This window comes from Choristoneura fumiferana, chromosome 16, assembly GCF_025370935.1.
Source record: "Choristoneura fumiferana chromosome 16, NRCan_CFum_1, whole genome shotgun sequence".
Lineage (NCBI taxonomy): Eukaryota > Metazoa > Arthropoda > Insecta > Lepidoptera > Tortricidae > Choristoneura > Choristoneura fumiferana.
Window position 1 is genome coordinate 972,265 of NC_133487.1, and position 25,280 is coordinate 997,544.

General features: G+C 36.7%; 3 protein-coding genes across 4 annotated transcripts in view; 2 read left to right on the plus strand and 1 right to left on the minus strand.

The window, feature by feature from the left end:
- The window catches only part of LOC141436414 (uncharacterized), a 26,159-nt gene continuing 879 nt past the window's right edge, over positions 1-25,280 (minus strand). Inside the window, exons 1-5 of one of the 2 annotated variants that reach the window (XM_074099397.1) lie at positions 22,319-22,442; positions 18,204-18,284; positions 12,686-12,804; positions 11,909-12,103; positions 1-7,954 (exon numbers count right to left, since the gene is read on the minus strand). In XM_074099397.1, coding sequence (XP_073955498.1) covers positions 7,067-7,954; positions 11,909-12,103; positions 12,686-12,804; positions 18,204-18,284; positions 22,319-22,346 — 1,311 coding nt within the window. In that variant the 5' untranslated portion in view covers positions 22,347-22,442 and the 3' untranslated portion in view covers positions 1-7,066. Of the gene's footprint in view, positions 7,955-11,908; positions 12,104-12,685; positions 12,805-18,203; positions 18,285-22,318; positions 22,443-25,280 lie in introns of those variants that run through there. The other variant, XM_074099398.1, reaches the window with a different exon arrangement.
- Ip259 (NSA2 ribosome biogenesis factor-like IP259) lies at positions 23,956-25,276 on the plus strand. The gene is made up of 2 exons (XM_074099405.1): positions 23,956-24,043; positions 24,419-25,276. Exon 2 carries the CDS (start codon positions 24,439-24,441, stop codon positions 25,216-25,218), a length of 780 nt encoding a protein of 259 aa, XP_073955506.1. The 5' UTR covers positions 23,956-24,043; positions 24,419-24,438; the 3' UTR covers positions 25,219-25,276.
- Positions 23,956-25,280, plus strand: part of RpS27A (ribosomal protein S27A) — a 5,880-nt gene continuing 4,555 nt past the window's right edge. The window contains exon 1 of the mRNA XM_074099407.1: positions 23,956-24,043. The gene's annotated coding sequence lies outside the window, so the exon portion shown is untranslated. The remainder of the gene's footprint in view (positions 24,044-25,280) is intronic.

The window sequence follows — 25,280 nt, forward strand, 5'->3', positions numbered from 1 at the left end:
AATGTCAAGGAAGCTTAAGCTTAAGGCGACTGGTTAGATCATTTCCCAAAATCCTCTTTGCCTAATTTCCAGTCGGACATTTTGCTACTCTTGATTTACACCAGACTTATTTATTCCTTACATGATTTTACCATTCGCAGATATTCCTAAAGGCTTTTTTCCCCAATATGCTTTTTACTGAAGCTTATTTTCACAGTCGCGTTTTTTCCCAATTCCAATCGACACAGAAACAGTGTCAACGGAGCTCCGCTATTTTTGTGTAGTTTTGGCCCTTCGGGCCGATGCAAACTTAACGTAACCTAAACCTACCTATGTTTCTGTGTCGATTAAAATTGAAAAAAAAAAGCGATTGTGAAAATAAGCTTCAGTAAAAAAGCATATTGAGAAAAATAACATTAAGGAAAAACTAATGGAAAAATCATGTTAGGAATAAATACCTCTGGTGTTAAATCAAGAAAAGGAAAATGTGCGACTGGAAATTTAGCTCCTGGTTAAAGACGATTTCGGGGAAACCAGTCTTTGAGGCCGTACGCTTTCAACATCGACCAATGTATGAAATCATTGGTCAACCACTATAAGGGTGTCTTTTTTGACACGTGAAATATTGCTAGATGGCGTGAGTATCGTGAGGTACGTTTGACGTTAGTCTTTCTTACGATTGCCAGCAAAAGCTGTCCACGAATTTTTTACGAAACTATAATCTGGTAGCATTATTGTTGAGACTCGAAATTGTCATATTGTCATTCTAGCCCGGCTAAGATAATTTTGTTACTTCTGTTTATAAGAAATAAATAAATTATTTTTTGTTTAATTCAACCTCCTAACATTCTGGAAATGAAAATGTTTATAAGATTATGTTACAATTAAAATGTTAGAAGATATATTCAATTTCAATTTGGTCAAATTGGTAGGTACAAAAATTGATGCTCTGGACTGTACGCAAAGGTCTTAAATTTACGAAGGGACTCCTAAAGTCCACTCAACTTTTATACATTGTTGAGGTACATCACTATGACATTGGCACAGCACTACGACGTCGGCCATCTTGTCAAGGAAGCAGATCCTCGTTGTTACTTACTTATGATTATGAATAAGTTAATTAAAATTACTATAAACACAATACAAAGTGTTTCAATAACACAACTTGGTGTCTGGTTTATGCTTATTAAACATGACGGACTCGGAGGCAGAAAAATGCAACACGAAATCTGCAGCAAGTAAGTTCTTTCAAAAAGAAAAAACAACTGAACAATTCCGCCCAGTTGAAGAATTAGTGCTTAATTACGAAAATAATGCGGGCACATGGTCCAAGTGGTTACAAAAATTTTTTTTTTTCTTAATTACATCCAACTACGAAGAGGCGACTGATCGCCGTAAAATCGCCATGTTATTAAATTCCATTGGGGAAAGAGGTGTTGAAATTTATAATTACTTCAATATATCTAATGGAACCACGACGACGTACGAAGAAGTAATTAAGCGTTTTAATGACCACTTTTTGCTCAGAAATAATGTAACACTGGAGACACCGATTTTTTACTAGGACACAAGGTCTAAATGAACCTTTTGAGGAATTTTTGACAGATCCTCAAAACAAAAGTCTTAACTGTGAATTTAAAGAAATGCGGGAGGAATTAGTAAGAGATGTTCTGATCGCGGGAATGAATAACGGCAATACAAAAGAGGACCTGCTCCGGAAAGACAAGCTAGATTTAGCGGAAACAATATCAATTTGTAAAGCTGCAGACTTGGAAACAAGTAATGTTCTAAATGTAAACCGAAAGAAGGTGAATATGCAGAACAATACGGCAACAACCAGAAGCTATACATGTGGATCAAAGTAGGATCCATCTCACAACTGCCCAGCAAAAGGAATGACAATAACACAACTCACATTACTACATGAATTTTGTTGCAGCTTGAAGAGTCTAGAGTATAATTTAATATTTGGAAAATTTTAATAATAACTATGTACCTACCTACAGTAAGTGTTGTCAGCCTCATTTTCTTAAAAAATTGTCGCGGTTTCTCGTGGACAGCTGTCGCTGGCCAGTCTTGTTATTTAATCAATCACAATTGTCACAAACATGACACAAATGTCAAAGTTGTCAAACAGACCTTATTATTATTCCCTCAATGGCGGCCTTAAACGATACTAGCGCCAACTAGTCTGACATAGAAACCCTTATAAAAACAATCAAACCAGCCAGCGCTGGCTCCACCAAAGGAGTCCGCATTTTATGCTGAGGCGGGACCATTTCGGGCACAAGCAAATAAGTATTTTTATTTATTTTTTGTATTTTGTATTCACTTTATTATTATTGTGTTTTTTTTTGCTGTATCTATTATTTATATTTGTGTGTCCCAATTTTTTTTTTTTCATGAAATTGTCTGGATTATTTTTATGGCACAGTACTGCAGTTACGGAAGGTTGAGTCAGAATTTAAGAAAAATATGTTGTTAGATCTTTTCATTCAATTTACATCTGACGAATAATTCGATTGAAAAGATAATATAGTAGGTATACTCTTAATGTCAAAGTAACAATTTGAATGATTTATACATAAATTAATCGCAACGAAGTTACCGCCGTATGCCTTAAAAATGCAAATAAATGGCTCCTTTGTCACATGGTGTAATTTAAAATTAACCTAATTAATAACAACAATACAAATTAACACATCAAATAAATCTCAAGAGTTGAATCAACTGCTTGTATACGGTTTGCTGCATATAAAAACTCCACAGTTTTTTGTGGAAAACCGAAGCTAATTTTAAATTAAATTATCTAAATACCGACCACATGTAAAGAAATCTAATGGTACCAATTTAGAACACTAAAATATACAGTCGTCTAAATACCTACATTATTTTATTAGCCTTGAGATCTTACCCTTAGCAATTCACGGCAGTATGAATAAATAGTCCAGCTTAGTGGAGTAGTTGCTTCGTCGGAAGAAATAATACACAAGTATATTGATCGATTAATGGGTTCCGGATATATTTTGCAGAAATTTCCTTAATAGCTAGAATCGGAATAATTTCATTGTGAACATATTCCGCACTTCTAAAACGCAAATATTTAACCTTCACCATCATCAGAATCCGCCGAGACATTAAATTAATAAGTAACGTATCGGTTTCTGCGGTGGTTCATTAAACAGCCAATTAACCCCTAAGTTTACCTGTCAACGACAAGGCTCCTTTTCTTTCAGTACCCTACAAGCGCAATGCCTAATTGATTTTAATAATTCCTACTAAAGTATCTACCAAGTAAATGCTTCAATATCCGATTTATTAGAAGTCCTAATCGGTCAGAAAAAAAAAGTATTTTTCTCCGCGAAAATGCTGGTATGCTATGCTAGGTCTTAGTCCTAGGGTTATTTCGAATGTGTTTGATAAGATATTAGGGCATTTCTCATATTTATGCACACACTCACTTCTGTGGATATCACTACCATGGATGTAATAAGAATAACTCTTTCTAATATTAACAAAAGATAAAGCTAATCTTATGATGAGTTCACGTATCATAAATAATTTGTGAATTTTCACATTAGTACTATTTCAAAATATTAGAAAACGTACATCCACGGCAGTGACATCCACGGAAATGATTGTGTGCACAAAAATGAGAAATACCCCTTCAATGTAACATTAGAGCCATTTATAAACATTCCCTTTACGCAGCTAAGCACTAGATAAAACTAGACTTCGTTTTTGCGCATCCATGCTCCAAGCTTCAAGCTAAGCTAAGTGAGATCTAAGATCTAATGAATCCTTACGTTTGGCATTAAAAACAAATTCAACCAATTGTAAGCTGGGAAGCTCTCAACACTAACCTATAAGAATATATTATATCTGTTTTCGGTGGTTACGCTTGAAGCGTATATCTACAAATATGTACCGTAAGCTGAGGTTACTTTGCTAAGAATAAGAGATGGTAAACTGTAGGTGAAAACCAATAATGGCGGTTACTTGTATAAAAATAATAGCTGTCGTAAGTTTACTATATCTTAATTTTGGACAGCGCAGCGCCTATGTAAAGGCCTACGCTAGCTGGCGCGGTTGCACTTCGCGGGCGCACGCCTACGGATGCGGTATACAGAGGGCTTACTCCGAAAATCGAAGTTCGTATCGTACCGTCCCTGTCACTCGTACTAAATAGTATAAGTGACAGAGGGAAGGAACGACAAAAACTTAGATTTTCGAATTTCGGAGTAGCCCCGCAGGTAAAACCCGTCGCACGCAACGCGCATGTGCGCTGCTCATATTATTTTACAATAGACGTCCACCTGCTCCGTGCGAACCGCGTCAGCTAGCGTAGCCCTAAGTGCGTACACATGTGGTCCACGGGACGCGGTTTGCACAATCCCGATAGATCTATTTACTAATCGATGCAAAAGTATTTAAATTTAATCAACGGCATCAAATGAAATTATAACAGTTCGACCACAACTCGAGCGACCGGTGTCGCGGCGAGCGATTCTGTGTTATTCTCTAAGACATCGGTTACACACTTTCTGGCGTCAATTCAGTCCATCATTCTGGTCAGAATGACGATAGAATTATCGTTTTACCTTTGAAACTGATGGAAATTCCATGCATTCAATAATATTATTGAATATTATTGTCATTCATGACAGAAAACCTAAAAGCTGGCCTGAACTGACACTAGAATTACCATGTAACCGATGTCTACATCAGCGTTTTTTAAACTTTTTCACGACGCAACCCCCCCTACCGTGCTCGGTTTAACGTATGTAGTTAAACTTTAATTTATTGTAGGTATGTTTTACAAACATGAAATTCTTAGAACATTCTTTATTAATGTAGATATGATTCATTGATATCTCTGACGATTTGGTTTAATGTATAAATTACCTCAAGTCGCGAGTTTCACTGTAACGACAACCAATGTGCATCTCGCGTACCTTATAAGAATAATCGCTCCCCGCGTTGCTTGTCAAGGGTTGTGGCCGGAATCTAAAAAATGCTTAGAAATTACCAAAGAACCTCAGTTTACAGGTACGCCTAAACCTAGTAAACGCCTCAATTTTACTAAATCCTAACCTAACCTAGCGAACAGCACCGTCCCTTGTTTTAAATAACCTCTGGCATTGTATGTTAATTTTAACCGGTTGAGAACTTTACACGTTTTATTTAAGGTAATAAACCGTTTGGGTTACTCAACATCTCCATACAAATTTTACTCTAGGCTTTTCAAAAGCGACACGGTATAGATGTGGCAAATCGAATAAGGACGCAAAGATACCAACTGCTGTTGTTAAAGATGAACAGTCAAGCAAGTTCTGCCGTCTTCGTCTCCTTCGTGATCATCTAACGATTTAACAGAAATCAAGATTCTATTTAAGTGTTTTGTTCCGACGGAACAAATTGACTAGGATCCAAGTTCTTACAAGAAAATAATATTATTTACAGGAATAATGGTCAAAATGTTTTTAAATTGGATCAACTGTCTAAAACGATTATAGCAATATATTTTTTTCATCTGAATCGTGTTGTTTGGATTTATTAAAATCCCCGTTTAACCTGTCCTCTCCTAGAGGCACAAATTTGTGCCCAAATTCCTTTGATCCTGTTATCCTGGGAGATGACAGATTAATAGATCTTGTATTGTTGAATCAGCTCATAGATAATTGAATGAAATTTAGTTACTTAAAAAATCTGGTTGTATGAAAATGTTCAAGTAACCCACATATTCAAACAGAAACCAAAAAACCAAACCTGGGCGTACCATAAGCACCCTAGATAAATGCTGTAATTGAAGCTAACTTGTTTTACTACTCAGCCTTTTAGTTTTAACACTATAATTATAAGGCAATTACAGTCATTGACCCCACGATACTTATATTTGTCAATTTAGAAAGGCTGTTGGAATTGAAGCTAAATACGAGTTCAATCAAAGATAGACCGGACCGTAAACAGAAAGCAGATTTCGCTTATAAGGTCGTTAAACAACGTCAATAAACGTTTCTTCTTTAACGGCCAGATCGGCCTGTTGACTGCATGCAATAAACAATGAAATGTTAATATCACAAATTTTCAATAGAGCATAAGACTAAAAGATGTCCGAGATCCGATTTATGTAAGCTTTAATTGGTCTCGTACTTCCTCAGCTTTGTTATAATTTATATTACCATAGTAAGGATGAACGAAAAGTAATTGTCTTTAAACTCCCCGATAGCGTGATATCAAGAGTAGCAAGACAATTGGTTTAAGCTCTACAGTATAGGTCGCTTCACAAGAGCTAGCACGAATTAATTGAATCAGTGAATGATCTATGTGTGCATCACAAAATGTTTAAATACAGGTTAATAATGCAGTGTAAAAAGTAGCTACGTACTTACGTAACTTTATTTACTTATTTACACATTGGCACCGTGTACCGTGGGACATGTAGCGCAGCAGCCAAATTTCGTATGAATTTGTCATCTTTTTGCGAATTGCAGCGCCAGTGCGAATAAAATAAAAACTACATGAAAGTAAAATATTCGGAGCGTAAATTTACTTTTCACACCTCTCCTTCAGAAAAGTAACTTTTCCTCCCTGACTTTTCTAAGTGTTTTATTGCCATTTTTTGAAGTTGATAATTGCAAAGCCACACCATTTTCTATGCTGGTTGTTCTTTAATAATATTTAGAATTTATTTTTTCAAGTTTCTTAATGCTTGGTGTGAAAAGTTGTATGAGCCACTCGGGATCAAAATTATTTTCATCTTGGGCGTTAACACTTGAACCCCTCATTACGCTCAGGATTCTACTTAAGAACCTCTCGCTACGCCCAGGATTCTCTTGTAGAATCCTTCGCTACATTCTGGATTCAATGTACGCCCTCGCCGTAAATACACCATTTTGCTCCCTTGTGACACAAATAACTTTTCTGATATATGTACGAAACTAAGAATTAACGCAGGTATTTGTTTACAAAATATTAAGAAGCTTCCGTATAAGGCTCTTACACAGTGACAAGTGACATAACTTTCGTTCAGTTCATTAGTGCCAGCTCTTGTGAATCGACGTATAATCTGATTGCATTAACTAATTTACATCACCTTCAGAACGTTGCTGACTTTGCAGTTGCACTGCGGACACCTCTTAGCCTTGCGCCACACCATGTTCCCGCATTCATAGCAAGTGCAAATATGCGCTATCCGTCCGTGCACGAACACCGCCGACTTCGGCTTAGCATAGCAAATGATACAGAGGTTATCGTCTTCAATTTTCTCCTTCAAAGAATTAACAATAGCCTTTTTGGTGAGCTTTAAAGTAGTTTCGACTGTTATCGCGGGGTCGCTGACAGTTTTGATCAACTTTGCCACTTCGGGATCGGCGCTCTTCGCTTTCCTACGTCTCGGCTCGGCATCCGAGTCGGAATTAGAATCGGACGAATCTAATCTCAATCTTTTGCTATAGCGATCTGCGGACTCCGCGCGTCGTTTACGGGGCCTATGTAATGTTACATTGCTCTTAATTTGTTGCGTAGAGGATGTACCTTCGTGAGCGTCCTGGTTCGTGGATTGGGATAGGTCGAATGCTAGGCCTAAGTCAGTGCGCTGACTGAGTTCGGTTACCTCACTGAATTCAGTTGCCTGACTAAGTCCAGTTGCCTGGCTAAGTACAGTTGTCTGACTGAGCTCAGATGGTTGGCTCAGTTCAGTTGGTTGACTCAGTTCAGTTGGTTGACTGAGTTCAGTTGGTTGACTGAGTTCAGTTGGTTGACTGAATTCAGTGAGTTCACCGAGGTCGCTTTGTTGGCTGAGTTCAGTGGGTTGGCTCAGGTCAGTGCGCTGACTCAAGTCAGTGTGCTGATAGAGTTCCTGGCTGTTAAATGCGGACTCGACACCGGAGTCGAACGACCAAGTGCGCGGTACGTCGGTTACTCGTTTATGCTTGTTTTTCCTCGGTCTCGGCGGGTAGAAGCTTTTACGTACCTAGAATTGGATTAACAATGTTTAATACAAGAACACGTATTGATTTTATCACAAATCTGTAACGATTCGCGTATTTAAAACCATATTTTAAAATTATATTGTTTGTAGTTAGTACATTTAAATTTAGAATTTGAAATGATCAATTTCTTCGGGTTATTTGTTGGATTTTTTTGGTTTGCTTTGATTTTGAATTTATTGTTTTTATTTTAGTATATTTTTGAAAAGATTTCTTTTTATGGCGTTACAAGTAGTTTCTTGTGCCTTTTCTTCGCTTACTTTATGCGAAGACCCTTAACTTACCTGAGGGCCATATTGTGTAACGCACTCAGAATCGCCATCGGTTTCACCACTTCTTTTAGTCAAATGGTTTAAGATGGGGACAAAAAGAGATAGTGGATGCGATCGCAAGCATCTGTGCGTTAGACAATACAGTCTCTGTTTGTCTTACCTACAAAGTAACACATAACTTGACGCTTCCCACAACTCCATCTTACATGAGACATCGAATCACATCTTGCAGATCATCTTTACTAGGTTTCGACACATCTCTACAGTGTTACTTACATCAATCCACTAGATAGCAGAGGTTTCCTTGCTCCTTACAGCGTCCTGTCAAATGTCGGCCATCTTTCGCATTCACACACATTCAAAACATACGGATTCTGTCATATTCATCAGCATGAAGTATACCAACCAACTTTTATCTGTACAAGCAACCTCCACGAACGTTTTGTAGTTTCCATAGCTAGTAATGTGTTACTATTACACTCATTCATTCCTTGTGACTGCACTGAACATTCTTGCCTTACACCTCCCTATTCAACTTAGAAATTTGGACATAATTTTGCCATTTGAACTGAGTACAGATGTAAAAATGCTTTACCATAGCAAAAACTCGGAAACAACAATACTTACGAAGTGGTCCTTAGGTATCGTATTAAATTAATTATTTAATATGAATTTATTAAAGTGTCGAATGTGAAAGATAAGAAAAAGTTTCGTAATAATGGATGTAAACGCGTCAATCATTAAATGCTATAAATGAACAATGGAAAGCAAAAACTATTAAAGAGCCACCGACCGGATAAGTGGTTAGAGAACCTGACTGCGAAGCTTGCGGTCTCGGGTTCGATTCCCGGCCGGGGCAGATGAATGTCAAAAAAATGTACTACCTTGATTGATTGACACTTTGCGAGTAGTCGTTGTTTCCGAATTTACTCGATGGCAAATCTTTTATCCACATCTTTACAATGTACTTGTGCCAATAATTATAACTAGTACAGTCACCAGCATTAATATCTGCCACAGCGGAGCGTGCAAAAATATCTGACACGTCCTTCCGGCCCTAGAAATAGAGTCGTATCAGATATTTATGCACGCTTGTTGTGTCAGATATTGGTGCTGGTGACTGTACCACATGTAGGTAGATCTTTGCAGCTTCACATTCGGACCAGGGTCAACTTAGAAAACTATGATTCCTAATGACCCAACCGGGAATCGAACCCGAAGTCCCTGGCACAGTAAGAAGGCAATAACCTCGCATGAAAGTACTCTGAGCAACTGTTGACGGTCATAGTATGTTCATCTAGAAAGGCCCAACGACTCGACCATGCCCTTAGGCTACGTTCAGATGAACGCGCGGTGACGCACGGTTGGCTCGGCGCGCGGTTTGAGATTGTAACAAATCAATGCTGTTGTTTACATGATGGTCACGTAAACAACAGCATTTGATTTGTTACAATCTTAAACCGCGCGCCGAGAAAGCGTTCAAGTATTACGTAACGCAATTTGGGGGTGGGGGAAGGGGGTCATGTAAAACATTACGATGCGTTACAGGGGCGGGAGGGGGGTGGTTCAAACAATGCGTTACGTCACAGTTTTTTTGTAACAAGTTCATACTATAATGTCCTCAAATTGGGAAATTCACATCATCAGTTGTTCTTTTTGCCCTATAACTGCTCTCATGCTGAGTTGCCAGTGTGACTGTGCCAAAAAATGACAACTTAATTCGGAAAACGGCTAAACAAAAGCTAAAAAAAAAATAGAAAGTTATTTGGGTGTTACGTAACGTTTAGGAAGGAGGAGGGGGGTACAGAAAAATGTTACGGCGCATTACATGGGGGGGGGTCAAAAATCTCCAAAAATTGCGTCACGTATTACTTCAACGTCCCCCCAGCCAACCGCGCGTCACCGTGCGTTCATCTGAACTTAGCCTTATACTACAAACAAACGTTACAAGTGCTACAAAAGATAGTTTCCTTTCAAAATATTATTATATTAGCCCGCCAGTTAGATTAGCAGAAAGTATGATAGAACACGTTTTTTTTGTCAATCAAACAAAAAATTACATTGCTGGAGCGCTTCAAATTTCGAAAGTGGAGGCTCGTGGCGTCACACCGTGCTAAAAAGCCCCGAATTAGTATGTTTACAAGCTTACTGTTAGCTATAACAATTGTATTTTTAGTCTTTTTGTAAACGTATAAATTTTAAAGCGTATTGTAATTGTAAATCTGTATTTTTCATTGATATAAATAAATAAAGTGTCGCTTGGCGAGACTTGAGCGGAACTTTACCTCCGTATCTGAATAATTTGACGTTTAATTGTCAAAAGATAAAATACGTCTCTATAATTTTCTGATAATTTAACGGACGAATTGATTTTTTTTAGAAAACGTCGGACTCGCATACTAAAGGTTCCATCCATGCCATTGTCTATACGACAAAAACAGGTTTGTTGTATGGGAGCTCAAACTGTCTGGCTATCACGGTTCATGAGATACAGCCTGGTGACAGACGGACGGATGGCGAAGTCTTAGTAATCGGGTCCCGTTTTTACCCTTTGGGTACGGAACTCTAAAACTAATGTATATTTGTAGCATTTGCAATATTTGTCATATAGATATAGGGCACAGGACTGCGTGACCTGCTCGCGGACGTAGCGAACGAATTCTTTGTCCGTTGCACGCTGAAGACGTTCACTGTGCAGCAAAGAACTTAATCAACTCTTATAGATGGCGCTGTTCACCGATCAAATAAGTTTTCAACCTTATTTCGATCACCTTGTCCAGTTATCAATTTTAATTTTCTCTGAGCGATCTACAACTGCCCCCTGAAAAGCAACTTTAAACCGGGAATATTATACACATGTCTGTAACTTGCATATTTTCAAGTAGCTTGCATACTTGTATCAAGTTCAACATATGCGCGCCAGCTACTTGCACAATGTGCCAGCTACAGATATGTGTATAGCCGGCCTAAGAACCTATCGCTCAGAGGCAGAAAGGCGTGGGTAACTATGGTTACTGCTAGTGTTGCCAGGAAAACCGATTTGCACCTGACGCTAAATGTCTCAATAAATCAATAAACAATTAATCCAATCAATTCCAGCAAGTTTAACTATTATTGTACGATTAAATAAGATTTACTAGTAAGTTATATTTGAAAACCCTTAATTTCGATGTGTTTACCATCTTTTCCGATTTTAATCGGATCGGACCTGGCAACGCTAGTCACCGCCTATGGCTTTAGAACGTTTTCAGATTATCCGATCCGATATCGAATCATATTGCATACATTTTTACTTGCCCCGATATCGTATCGGCGTCCGATACCTCTATCGGATCGGATAATATGAAACGCTCTTACGATCATAGGAACCCTCGCTTTGAAACATTCCCTTCTCTGTCTTGAAACTCCCTCTTACCCACCCTTCAGAGACCCTCGCAAAATATATCATCATCATCATCATCATCAGCAGGATCACGTCCACTGCTGAACAAAGACCTCCCCCTCAGAACGCCACAATGAACGACAACTCGCTACTTGCCCTCACGATGTCGTCAGTCCTAGTGGGAGGCCTGCCAACGCTTCTTCCGGTTCGTGGGCGCCACTCGAGGACTTTTCTTCCCACAGTTATCCGGTAAAATATACCATGCCCACATAAACTCAACTCACCTTATAGCACTTCTCGCAGAACCGATACAGCGGGTTATTGTTCTCCGCGCGGCATTGTGCGCACTTCCAGTAGTCGTATAGATCCATTTCGCTGTCGCTGTCGCCTGAACCCGTGTGCTCCGAGTCAGCGAACTCAATATCGCCGTCGTCACCCACGCTGATCTCTATCACCTTCGTTTTTATAATGCTCTCCTCCTGAAAATAGAATGAGAGTGCATTCAGTAAATGGCACAATCCTGCAATAGATGTATTTTTAGATTAAAACTAGTGCCAAGGAATTGGTCATAATCATAAGCTTCAACTGATGCCAAAGAAGTTCAGAAACAGATATTATTAGTTTTAATTTAAAACACTCCATTTATTGCCTTCCATACAGGTCAACTCGAATGAATAACTAGGAAAGGTAAGCCACTTGCTCTGGTAAGGCAGGGGATCTTTTACTTTCTAACCATCAATCTTATGTGTGTTACAAAAATTTACTAGAACGTTGTCTGGTTTCAACAAAGTTGTGGTTGTGAACACAAAGAAGATTTGATACTGCAATATTATGTATGATCATCGAATCGAATCCAGTAACAAAAATGATCATCATCATCAGCCGAACAAATGCCTCCCCCTTAAAATGCCACAGTGAACGACTCGCCACTTGCATCCACCGGTTGCCCGCATCTTTCACGATGTCGTCAGCCCATCTGATGAGAAGTCTGCTAACGCTTCGTCTTCCGGTTTAATGGTCTAACTAATACATATATCTAAGTGATCACAGGTATTACTTACATCGCTCGGTCCAGAAGAGAGGTTCGAGTCGAGAGGCCCGTCCTCCTCGGGCTCTGTCACCGGCTCGTACTCCCCCTTGTCGCTGGAGCAATCTGTGTCGCTCGTGTCGCGCACATAATCTACAACACCACAACACTTCAGACAATGTTCTACCTACACTGTGCCGACGGCAGAAACTGCAGTCCGTTATTTCCCTATAGAAGTTCCCCTGGTGCTGTGTCTGTGTAATGTCCAGTCGCTTATGGTGCAGGAAGTCCCCAAGAGCTGACTCCCTGGAGTCTTGTGCCACCAGCCATAATTAATGTTTTTTTATTCTTTTTTTTTCCAATGCTTGTTTTATGTCACCAGACTTTTTTTGTGAGTTACTTTCCCATTTTAAACTTTTTTTACAGTTCACTTTTATTTTTTTACCACTTGGGTTTTTTTCTCTTTCAGCAGTGTGTTTTGTCAGTCCAATATTTTTTTTTCATTCATTTTCATTCCTCCTCATTTTTTTTTTCAATTAACATACATACACAACCAACATGCTTAAGTATAACACAAAGTTGCATTAGTTTCTACTGCAAAACTTACCAAATACAGTAAAATCACAAACAAAATGTTACAAGAAAATCTTAAAAGTAACACACAGGAATCTAAAACAGAACAATGTTTCAAAAATATTACTAATTAGTAATGGCTATTGAGAAATTAGTACAGATCTAATGAATTGAACATTTGAACTTTACGAATATTTCCGAAATGAGAGACATGGTCAATTATTGTTTTACTAGTTTTTGCAGGAAAATTAATGCGAAATTTTAGTTTTGCTAGATTGGACCTCAAGTCATTTTAAATAATTTCATATTGTTTTATACGACGTGTCATAATAATGTTTCCTATAGTATGCCAATCAGAAACAAAACATTTTTTATTTTGTAAAATGGAGAGATTCAACTTATTTCACATCAGAATAAAATCAAAAATGTACAACCGATTTTGATAAAAATCATAGAAAATATTTACAGACGAATAAAGAACCACCCTCTTTTTTTGGAAGAGGTTAGGTACCCTCATCAAAATTGCCTGGATATCTTATATCCCTGGATAGTTTTGAACATTTAAAAATAGTCATATTACTACTGAGTCGAAACATCAAATTTGTCTAGAGATAATGAGTATCCCAAGACTTTTGATGTGTGTGTTTTAGTGTATTAGTTGGCAAAAAATATTGTACGCATCATCTGCTCTAACTATCGTAACGTCAGAAATAGAACTTAACGACTATGGCATAGTAGCAGCATTCGGAAATATTCCTTACGTAAGTAAGTATTTGAATATCCAAATAAGCGACTAGTTATTGTATCTTAATAAACCAAAATGAAAATACAGTGAAGCATTGTTTTGTAGGATGCAAGTATATTTATCTTAGTTAACCCGCCAACGTATTTGCGTAAAAGACTTCAAATTTTTGATAACTACCAACAGATGGCAGCACTAAAGTATACATAACCATTTTTAATACAAAAAAATATTCTAAAGAAATTCCTTTAATCATTTCTGGCACAACGCCTTTTCATCAGCAGTTTATCATAATACTTTATTTTTCAGCCTTTTATTACAAACAAGCCGGAAAGTGTTTCTTTAAAAGATAATGAATGGCTAGACAATGTTTCAAGTCTCCTCAAACTCTCCTGCTCTAAACTATCATTCCCGAAGGAGATAGCATTCTATTACCGTCAGGATATATTTAAGACTAAGCCTTAGCTAATATGCCCATTCTCAAAACTATGTGGTAAGGTTTGACAATGGACAGCTTCTGTTAGAGATTGGTGTGGATTCATGGGAATCCGTCTTCTGGTGGTTTCCATTGTAACCGCTGGCTCAGCCATGATCTGACAATATTACCATACTGATTAGTATTTCGTACTGGCATTCTTACAAGTTAGGTAACCGTGAGCTTTCGAAAAAACTAAATTTGATTTTTTTTAGCTCATTCTCACTCAAGTTAGATGAAAGAGCAAGTTTTTAATTTCACTAGATATTGTAATTAAATCCTCTACATCAAAATAAAAGGTTGTTTTTGGGAATCGAACCCAATTTTTAGCTTTAAATGTGGTGAGGTGACGCTATATGCTGCAATATTTAACTTTTTCTACATCAACAGTATCTTGAAAGATAGCTTGATCACTCTAGCAGAACTGATATTGCTGTATTCAATTAAATTCTAAATATCTTTATTTTGGCTACCTCATTTTAACAGTTTGTCTTTCAATTTGCCAAAAAATATAAGATTTTTTTTAATGTTTTCCAGTCACGATTTAATTCAATTGTTTCCTAGTGGGAAAACCATACAAATGAAATAAGTATAAAAATACTAGTGAAAATTTTCTGAAGTTCGGTAGTGTACAAAATTTTAGTTCATTCAATTCTGAATATTTCATATGTAACGACATTATTCTTATAATATTAACGAAATCATTTATCATAAAGTGCTGACTTTATCTAATCATAATATTATTATGTAACTATTAATATATCGGTTTTTGGCATAACTGATACAGTTGCTACAAAACTTAAGTAGGTATTTTAATAATCTGAAAAATGAGATACTCAACCAAATTTTCTTTATAGGTATACTAGCCTAGCTGTTACCCGCGACTTCGGTGATGATTTTGCTATCATTTTCCCGCAGGAACTATGCAATTAGCAGGATTCCAACAACAACTACACGTTTAATAAAAACATTTTTTTTTCATCTTTACTTACGTAGTCTTAATATCAGCGTTGAACGCTTCGGACAGATCTCATTAAATTATCTTTCCATGGTAGATAAATCATAACATAACATAAGAGTGCGTCCACTTTTTCGCATCTAGCCGGTAGTGTTTTCCATATAAGTAGGCAAGTTGTGTGCCGTTGCGTCTTACGCGTAAGTTGACGACATCATCGACTTCGCATATAACTTCAATTGTATTGACTTACTTGAAAGTACTTGAGGTAAGTACTGTTTGAGTGCATGAGTTAAATACAAGTACATGTATGTGTGCTTCACTGGACAAGAAATATAAGTACACCTACAATATCATATCAAGCGAAAAGATATAGTAAAAACAGAAAAAAAGATATGTACAAATAAACAATAGTTGTAGTTTGAAACTGGCCAGCAAGGTTGTACATACATACACTCAGTTTCAAATTTCAATCCGTTACTCATCTTTAAATTTAGTAAGTTTCTCACCAGCTTTTATATAATTAAAAGTCCACATCGACATTTAAATCTAACCATGGCTGTATGGATCCTATTTCCATTGTCCTATCATTTAAGGGGGAAAATGTATTTTAAAAAAAACGACAAAATTCCCGCCATTCTTAGTTCTACTCTACAACTTTAATGTGATTCGTTATATCACCAAAAGCAATTAGTATTTAATAATATGTCGTTACAAGATATCCAGTATCTGTTGATATTGCAGACAAGTCTGTACTTGTCTTGCATTAGTGACTTGGCGTGTCTGACACTGAGTCATTGCAGCCGACACGCTAAATGGTTTGCAGACAGAAAAAAAAACACCTTTGGAATTCAAAGAACTGCTATTTGCACAGTTGATTCAGATTGGACATTTTTGAAAATACATTGAGGATAACATTTTTATAAAAGTTTGAGGATATTGGCATAGATATTGAGACAAGCAACAGTGAATAAAGAAAAAGTAAGAAGTACAGTATTGAATTATAATAATTATATCTATTACAGTTACAAAATATGATAAGCTGATTGATAACATCTACTGAATACAATAGGTTGATGGAGAAATTACTGCCGACGAGAAAAACAATCATTAAGATAAAATAAGGTTTTTTTTGCAATCAATTGAAATAATTCTTCTGAAAAATTATAGTGCTGTGGTAGGCTTACCACAAACAAGTAGCGTTGAGCATTTATCTCTTTCTAATACTAATAGGTACGCACTAACAGAGGTCCAGCCACCCCCACGACACTACGTGCGACAAGAGTTTTCCGAGATTATTGCCAATCTTATTTTTTTTTATAGAAGGGAATTCTCGTACGTATATTACCTTACCTACCACCTGTCGTTAGTTTGTACTAACCCCCTATGTGAAAGAGATACTTTATGACTTTATGACCCTAACCAGGGCCTGATTAACCATGTTGGGGCTAGGAAGGCAATGCAATTCTCGGAACCTAATTCCGCAGTTTGAAGAGCATCAACTCTTATAAATTAGAGTTGAATAGAATCAACAACAATCAACTGACAACACGCGTCGGAAAAGCATAATACATGATAATACCTACTTATAAATTTTCACTGAGGATACAATTTTTACTTTATACGCTAACAGTAAAAATTTAGCTGTTCTACTGATCGTTTTTCTTTTCAACAATAATAACAAGTTAACGACAGCACAGTGGTAGGTAGTAGTTAAAATGCACAAGAAAAAAATATACTTACACATTTACAAATGCCAAATTAAGTAGGTATTATAAAAACAAAATGGTCACTACCATAGCAAAGTTATGGCTTTGCAAAACTGGCTAAACAGATTTTGATGCTATTAATAGTTCCGCTTTTAAAATACGCACTGAAAAATGCAAATTTTGCATATTCACAACTTTGCTATGGGAGTGCAGGAATAATTTACTTAACACAAAAATATTACACAATAAATATCTCATGCATAAGTAACACGGAAAATGCACAAATTGCATACATAATTATAGGCATGTCAGGTGCTAAACTTTGTAATACAATACAGGGTGTCCGGAATAACAATGTAGAAACTTTAGGTGATACACTGGAGACACTAGATTATTGGGAAGAGTTTGAATCCTAAATGTTTGTGATATTTTTTATTAGAAATACTAATAAGTACTAATAATTTTCAAATGACGTTTTATAGGTACTTCATGTTTTATCATTAATGAGAAAATCTTGTAATACAATACACGTCCGCATAAAAAAATCTCTGCTAATTTTTAGCAGTGACGAAATAGAACGTAGACGAAGATCCTACATCACTATTACGGACACCTGTAAGTATACAGTACCCACCCAGTAGGGTGACAATTTTATTCAAAGTGTATAAAATTTGCCAAATAAATTTTAAAATTTTTTTCATGGATACTAATACACCAAAGTCCTAATATTTTAGTAGAATTTGGTTTGAGTTGTGCTAGAACTTATTTGATGTTTAACGACTACTTTCTCTTGACCACATTGTTATTTTGGTACAAGAAAAACTAGAAATTTGGGAAATTAATATTTCAACTTTTAAATTAGAATCAATCAATAAATAAAATAGCTTCTAAGAGTGCTTTTTAAATATTAGTTTGGAACACTAGATGTTTTATGGATTGGATTCAGTATTAGCAGTAGTTTTCATTCTCATTGCATAGTGAAATTGATTGATTTTAGTGATTGAGTGCTTTTTAAATATTAGTTTGGAACACTAGATGTGTATGTATGGTGTATTGTAGCCATGTATTATCAAAGACATGTGAATTAGAAATACATACCCGTCTCTTTCCCTTGGATGCTTAATTCGCTCTCTATAGATCCCCGCCGACTGTGGCAAGGCGTTGCTAGCCATGAATGTTCTGAAATTATGTAAACAAGATGACTTAAAAAATTATACATATAGTGGACCATAGAACCTTCTCCATTTTTGAAGTTGGTTAAAAAGAGTAGAGAGAGAGAGAACCTCAAAAACCGGCCAAATAAGATTGAGACACGCACAGACGGTTCCGTACAAATTCGTATACTATCTATACTAATATAATAAAGAGGAAAAATTCGGATTTTTAAATTTTTGTATGTTTGTATTTTTGGATGTTTGTTACGAATTAACTCAAAAACCACTGGACCGATTTTAAAAATTATTTCACTATTAGAGTGCTAAGTTATTCCAAAGTGCCAGAGGCTATATTTATAACCAGAAAAAATTAGGGTTCCGTAGTAAAACATGAATAATGTGCCAAGTGTAAAAAAAGTTGCCATAAAACATCTTTCATCGCATGCGCTGTGGGAACTATTGATGATAGAACAAAAAAAAATCTACAATATTAAAGAATATATCAATATCTACAATAAACTTCGCGATACCATATGTCCAGCCCAACTATTGCAGTTATGTCACTACAATTACTTTTTTACATTTTAAAAGTTAACTGAAATGCCGACTAATATCAGACCATGTTATCCATACCTTTGTATTAATCCTTATCCAAATAAATAGTTTCATATTCAAAACGGTTTCAATACCTGTAGATTACTTTTTGAATTATTCAAATCGGACATTCCATTCAAAAGATATACGAATTTAAAAATATCAATCTAACCAAAAAATGCATTTACTCTACGTTCACGCGCCCCGGCTTCGCGCGGTACGGGTGTTGTTTTTGGAAAATGGAGCTGAAAAATGTGTATGAATTGCCCTCTTTAGAGTTCTGTGCCCAAAGGGTGATAAAAACGGGACCCTATTACTAAGACTCCACTATCCGTCTGTCTGTCTATCCTAGGCTGTATCTCATGAACCGTGATAGACAGTTGAAATTTAAGTTTTTTTTCATTCGACTGGATGGAAAACGAGCAAGTAGGTCTCCTGATGGTAAGAGATAACCACCGCTTATAAACATCTGTAACCCCTGGTTCTATATTCAAATCATCAAAGCGATTGACTGTACATACACTGCCGTTATTCTTTAAATGATTTATTTTAGTGTCAATTTGTTTAAGGGATTGCTACCACCATCTTGCTCGCTAATCCTGCTGTAAAGCAGCAGTGCTTGCACTGTCGTGTTTCGGCGTGGAGAGTAAGATAGCCGGTGAAATTACTCACCGACTATAAATATCTGCAACACCAGGGGTATTGCAGATACGTTGCCAACCTAGAGGCCTACGATGGGATACGTTAAGTGCCAGTAATTTTACCGGCGGCTGTCTTACTCTCCACGCCGAAACACAACAGTGCAAGCACTGCTGCTTCTCGGCAGGATTAGCGAGCAAGATGGTGGTAGCAATCCGGGCGGACCTTGCACAAGGTCCTACCACCTGCAAAATGAGATGATGTATTTCTGTTGCAGCTATAAAAAATACTAAAATAATAAAATAAATATTTAAGGGGTGCTCTCTATACGGCAACATGTAGTTGCTGGAAATATTAACAGATTATTTATTTGTAATTTCATTAATTTTTTTGTTTTTATCCCGATATTCACACGGGATAGGGATAAAACCTCTAAATAACAACCGCTGGGCTTAGAGTCATGAAATTTGGCATGGTTGTTTTAATTTAACGTCAATGAAAACCACGATGTGAATTTATGTTACGATTTAGGAAATTCCCTCGAGAATTTAATAAAATCCCGGAATTTCAATTCAACTGCTGTATCTGATGGTTTACGCGTGCGAAGCCGCGGGTAAACGCTAGTAATAGATACAGCCTGAATTTCAAAGCACTGGTGGTTGCACGCACGCACGCACACACACTACTAACGAAACTTGGGTGTCATGTTTCACACCAGATGCAATCATCATCATCATCATCATCATATCAGCAATAGGACATCTACTGTTTACATAGATAGGCTTCGAAATGCTGTAATGAATTACATGTATTCTGTTCAGTATCTAAATACATTGAAGAAAACCATTTGGATATCATGTGGATGTCATTTGGATTCATCATTCTACAAGCTACTAATATTAAATACCATAAACCTATATTAAAGACCAGATAAAAAAAAAAAAGACCAGAGATCTTTGGCTTCTGTGGTTGAAGTTTTATGGGCTGATTAAACTCTAGCTTAGCGGTTCTCAATCTTTTAATGGTGATCGAACCTCTTTGGTAAACTAAAATAGCACTAAAATAGTTGAATACTGGCTTATTCTTCATTATTAAAGAAATTATTTGTGCGAAATAAGGTGATATTAACATTAATAATGAATATGCAGTCTATTTTACTCCGTAGCCTTAACAGTGACTTTTTTAAATAAGCATACAGTCGAGTTCATAAACTTGTGAGCAAAAATATCTGAACACAACTCTATTGTTAATCAAAGTCAAAGTCAAAATATCTTTATTCAATTTAGGCTATAACAAGCACTTATGAATGTCAAAAAGAATGGCATAGAAGTGTGAGTTTGTCATGAATCAATAGAAACACATACTTTTAGAATGTCTGCTTAGCTAGAAATGCTCTGCAAAAGGATACTATACTTAATCCAGTGTCTTTCAAACTTTTTCAGGAGACCCCCTTAGTATGAAAAATATTTGGTGACCCCCTGGCTTACCTTCACTTTCAGTTAAGTATTTGTACAGGGGCAGCCTTACTCATTCCGAGGCTCCGGGCGGCAGATATTTGCGAGGCCCTTTGTTCTTTGTGAAAAGTATGTATGTATGTGATGCGAAAATATAGTTAAAAAAATCAATATTTTTTAAATTTGCTTGGTTTGTTGCGCCTGTTCCCCACCCCCTAAGGCCGCCACTGTATTTGTATTATCTTACGATGATAATAGAAACATTGATTAATCATACTCAATAACGTTGAGAGTATTTATAGTAGTTTAAAGATACTGCAACTCCCTTTAGAGGCACTCACTGCTATAACCCACCCACAAATATATTTTTATATATATGGCATTTGATTATTTTGTTTATAAAATTTTGCCAATGCAGTCAGTGGTTCCAAAAGTTTTAGGGAATTTTAGGGAAGCCTCATCATAACATATCTGCGATGTGATTTTTTTGCATAATGTCATGACCACGTTAGCAGGTGTGGCTATGTCCATAATCCAAAGGTCCTATAGACAAATGTAAAAACTGCAAACATCCATTTTCAAGTTAAATATCTCAAAAATAGCTGAAATGATTCTAATGAAACACAGCTAAGAATGGACCATCACATTCAAGTAAAACAAAGCAGCATCGAAATTGGTTCATCTGTTAGAGAGCTATGATGCCACAAACAGATAGAATGAAAGACTTTGGAGTCAAAACTGTCAAACCATAACAGCCCTCTTTGCAAGGTGTTAACAAGCACTAACAACGCTGTAGATAAGCACTAATAGGAATTACAAGCAAATAATTGGAATTGGAGAGAAAGTTATCAAAAAGTATACACTATATTTATATAGGTACAAAAATAATGTACTAGATAAGACTCCCAGTGTAGTATCACTTATATCTACATAAGTACAGCTTTCTCAAAGCTTCACTATGCTTGAATATTATATCAATAGAGTCCAGTACTTTGTTTACATTTCAAAGGGGAATAACCAGTTTGAAACACAACTGTAACATTGTAGTAAAACATAGTATATCACCGACAATGGAATGCACTTACAGAGCTAACTTGAGATGAACTTACCCATTCGCAAACATAAATATGATAAAGATCCACAATGTGAAGAATCAAAAGCCATAGCGCCAAAAATTTCAAACGCCTGATATTTTTTCTTTCGTTTTTTGTACCAATGGTTGGCCTTCACTCGAACGACTACTGTGCGAGTATTTGTAGTAAAACAACTTAAACACTTATTGGCCTTATTGCACTATAATCCGTTACCGTCACCGGGTTTTATCATAGTCAAAGATAAAATACGCACATTGATTGATAATGAAACAACATACCTGAAGAATATGATGCAGTTGTATTCATTTCTAGAGAGAACGACAAGTGCAAACTCGCCTAACTCGCCCGTATTCAATCGACTTGTCAAACTACGCGTCTGCCTTGGCGACAGAGGGGGTAATACGGGTAAGAGGCGCGGGAGCGGAGGTGTACAGATGGCGGTTTAGTGATGTGCCACATTGTAAATTTGGAAAAAAACCGGTAAAATATATTTTCCGCAAGATATGTCCCTTAGTAAGTCTGTGGCCGCAAGAATTTTAATAATCGTCAAAATTGTTGACATCCACAAAAAAGTACAAAAAATGAATGACTGCCATTTTCTATCTTACTGATCTGTGTAGCAGTATGATCATCGCACGATCAGCGTGCTCTATATAGAATATAGGTACCGGTTATAATAACTTAACACGTCTTACCTATATTGTAATGTTGAGGAGATAGATAATATTTGAACAAATTTGCCACTAAGGGAATATCGCCTGAACTTATTTACCTTACAAACTGTACCTAAACCTTACATTTAAACCTGACTGTACATCTCATACATAAAGTACTTACCTAAGTATTTCATTTCAAACTAACTTTTGCCCACGATTTTGCCTGCCAAGAATTCGTTTACCTCTATTCCGCGGAAACTGCGTTTTTCCGGGATCCGGGATAAAAACTATTTTATATCCTTCTCAAGGTTTTAAAGTACCTACTTATTTTCATGAAAAATTTCAAAATTTCATTTAAACCGGTTTAAGCGTGAAAAGGTAATAGTTAGACAGATAGACCGACTGTCAGAGTTATTTTTGTAGTAAGGATATAAAATGATTTGCTAATTTATTATGATAAGTTATAGTACTGGGAACTACTTAGAAGGGATGCGCCACTGCCGGCTGGCAGAAATGGAGATATAGTATAGCTAGTCACTAGATATAACACTGTACTATAAGGAACAAGACGATGTCACTTGCGGTGCGAGCGTCGTGTGGATGCGCGGGCGCGGGAGATGTGGTATTTTTAAATTAGTTAGTCACATAAGCTACAACGTTAGATAACGATAGGTCTTTAACATTGAAAAACAAAAAAAAAACAAACGTTCTCTGCCAAGTTTTGTCTAAGATACTTATACAATAAATGCCCTTCCAGGGCTATCGTATTATTACTGTATTAATAATGTAATTTTGATGATATGAAAATAAATGAAATCTATATAAATAAATATGAAAAGAAAAACACTGCTTCTCGCTATTACTTCAAGGGCTCGAGATATTTCTAATATTCACACTTTATGTTCATTTAAGTTCCTAATATTATTATGTTCGCTAAACTTTTATTTACTTTTCATGACTGCTAGCAGACATGAAGTAAACACATCATTTTCTCATGCTAGTTTTGACAAAATATTCGTGTAAAGAAATTGCATTTCATTCTATAGGTATTTGGGAAATTCAATAGCATTTGCATTTTACTTACTGTCAAGTATTCTGCCGTCATAAGGTTACAAACATTCAATCATTCTTCTTATCTCCTTACCTTGTCATCATTTATCTAAATTTTATATTGCAACAGAATTTTTGAGGTCCATTTTCCAATATAAAAAAATATTTTAAATTCCGTACGCACGCATCATGAATCGGTAACAATCGGTATTCAAGTTAGCTAGCAACACCGACCGACTGATCTGACAGTTTCCGGTTGCCATTAGTTCTTTCTTTGTGGTATGGTGTCGGCATAAGGTGAGTTTCTTAAATTTGTGTAATTTATTCTAGTTTAACTGTTGCATTCTTTATCAATTTATTGTGAAATCTAATACACATACGTTACGGATCGGATTGAATGTAATTTGCGTTCTAATCGTTCGGGAACTTAGCGGGTAATGTGATTGTACTGAAGACACGTGGATATAAAAGTAATTTGCTGTTTCTGCAAATATTCAGCTTTGGCCTTGTAAAAGAATTAAAAGAAGGCCGGGAAAGCCTATTTTCATATAAGTTTTATACGGAAAGTGAATTTAAAGGTTAATTTAGTGCAACAGAACACCGAAGAGGTTATGTTGGAGTAGCGTTGTCGCACCAATCTAATCATTTGACAAGCCCATAATTTTGTTGTAGTTGCCGAATAAGCAACCACAATGCCGCAGAACGAATACATTGAGCGCCATCAAAAGCTTTACGGTAGGAGACTCGATTATGAGGAGAGGAAACGCAAACGAGAGGCCCGTGAGCCCCACAAGAGGGCCGAGAAGGCGCGGAAACTGCGCGGTATCAAGGCCAAGATCTACAACAAGGAGCGTCGCAATGAAAAGATCCAAATGAAAAAGAAAATTAAGGCACATGAGGAGAAAAATGTCAAACAGAACACAGAAAAGGTTGCCGAAGGTGCACTGCCTGTGTATCTTCTTGACAGAGATGTGCAGTCCCGAGCCAAGGTACTGTCTAACATGATCAAGCAGAAACGTAAGGAGAAAGCTGGCAAATGGGACGTACCTATACCCAAAGTGCGAGCACAGGCTGACGCTGAAGTATTTAAAGTTTTAAAATCTGGCAAAACCAAGAGGAAAGCATGGAAGCGCATGGTCACTAAAGTCACTTTTGTTGGTGAGAACTTCACAAGAAAACCTCCCAAGTTTGAGAGATTCATTCGGCCGATGGCTCTGCGGTTTAAGAAGGCACATGTTACTCATCCTGAGCTTAAGGCTACTTTTTGCCTGCCCATCATTGGGGTTAAGAAGAACCCGAGCTCACAGATGTACACAAGTCTCGGCGTGATTACGAAGGGTACTGTACTTGAAGTGAACATTTCCGAGCTGGGTCTCGTGACGCAGGCTGGCAAAGTGGTTTGGGGAAAATATGCTCAAGTTACAAATAATCCTGAGAATGATGGTTGCATTAACGCTGTACTTTTGGTATAAATAAAACTCAAATGTACCTAATTATAATTTATGTTCAATAAACCTACTGTGAAGCTTATTAT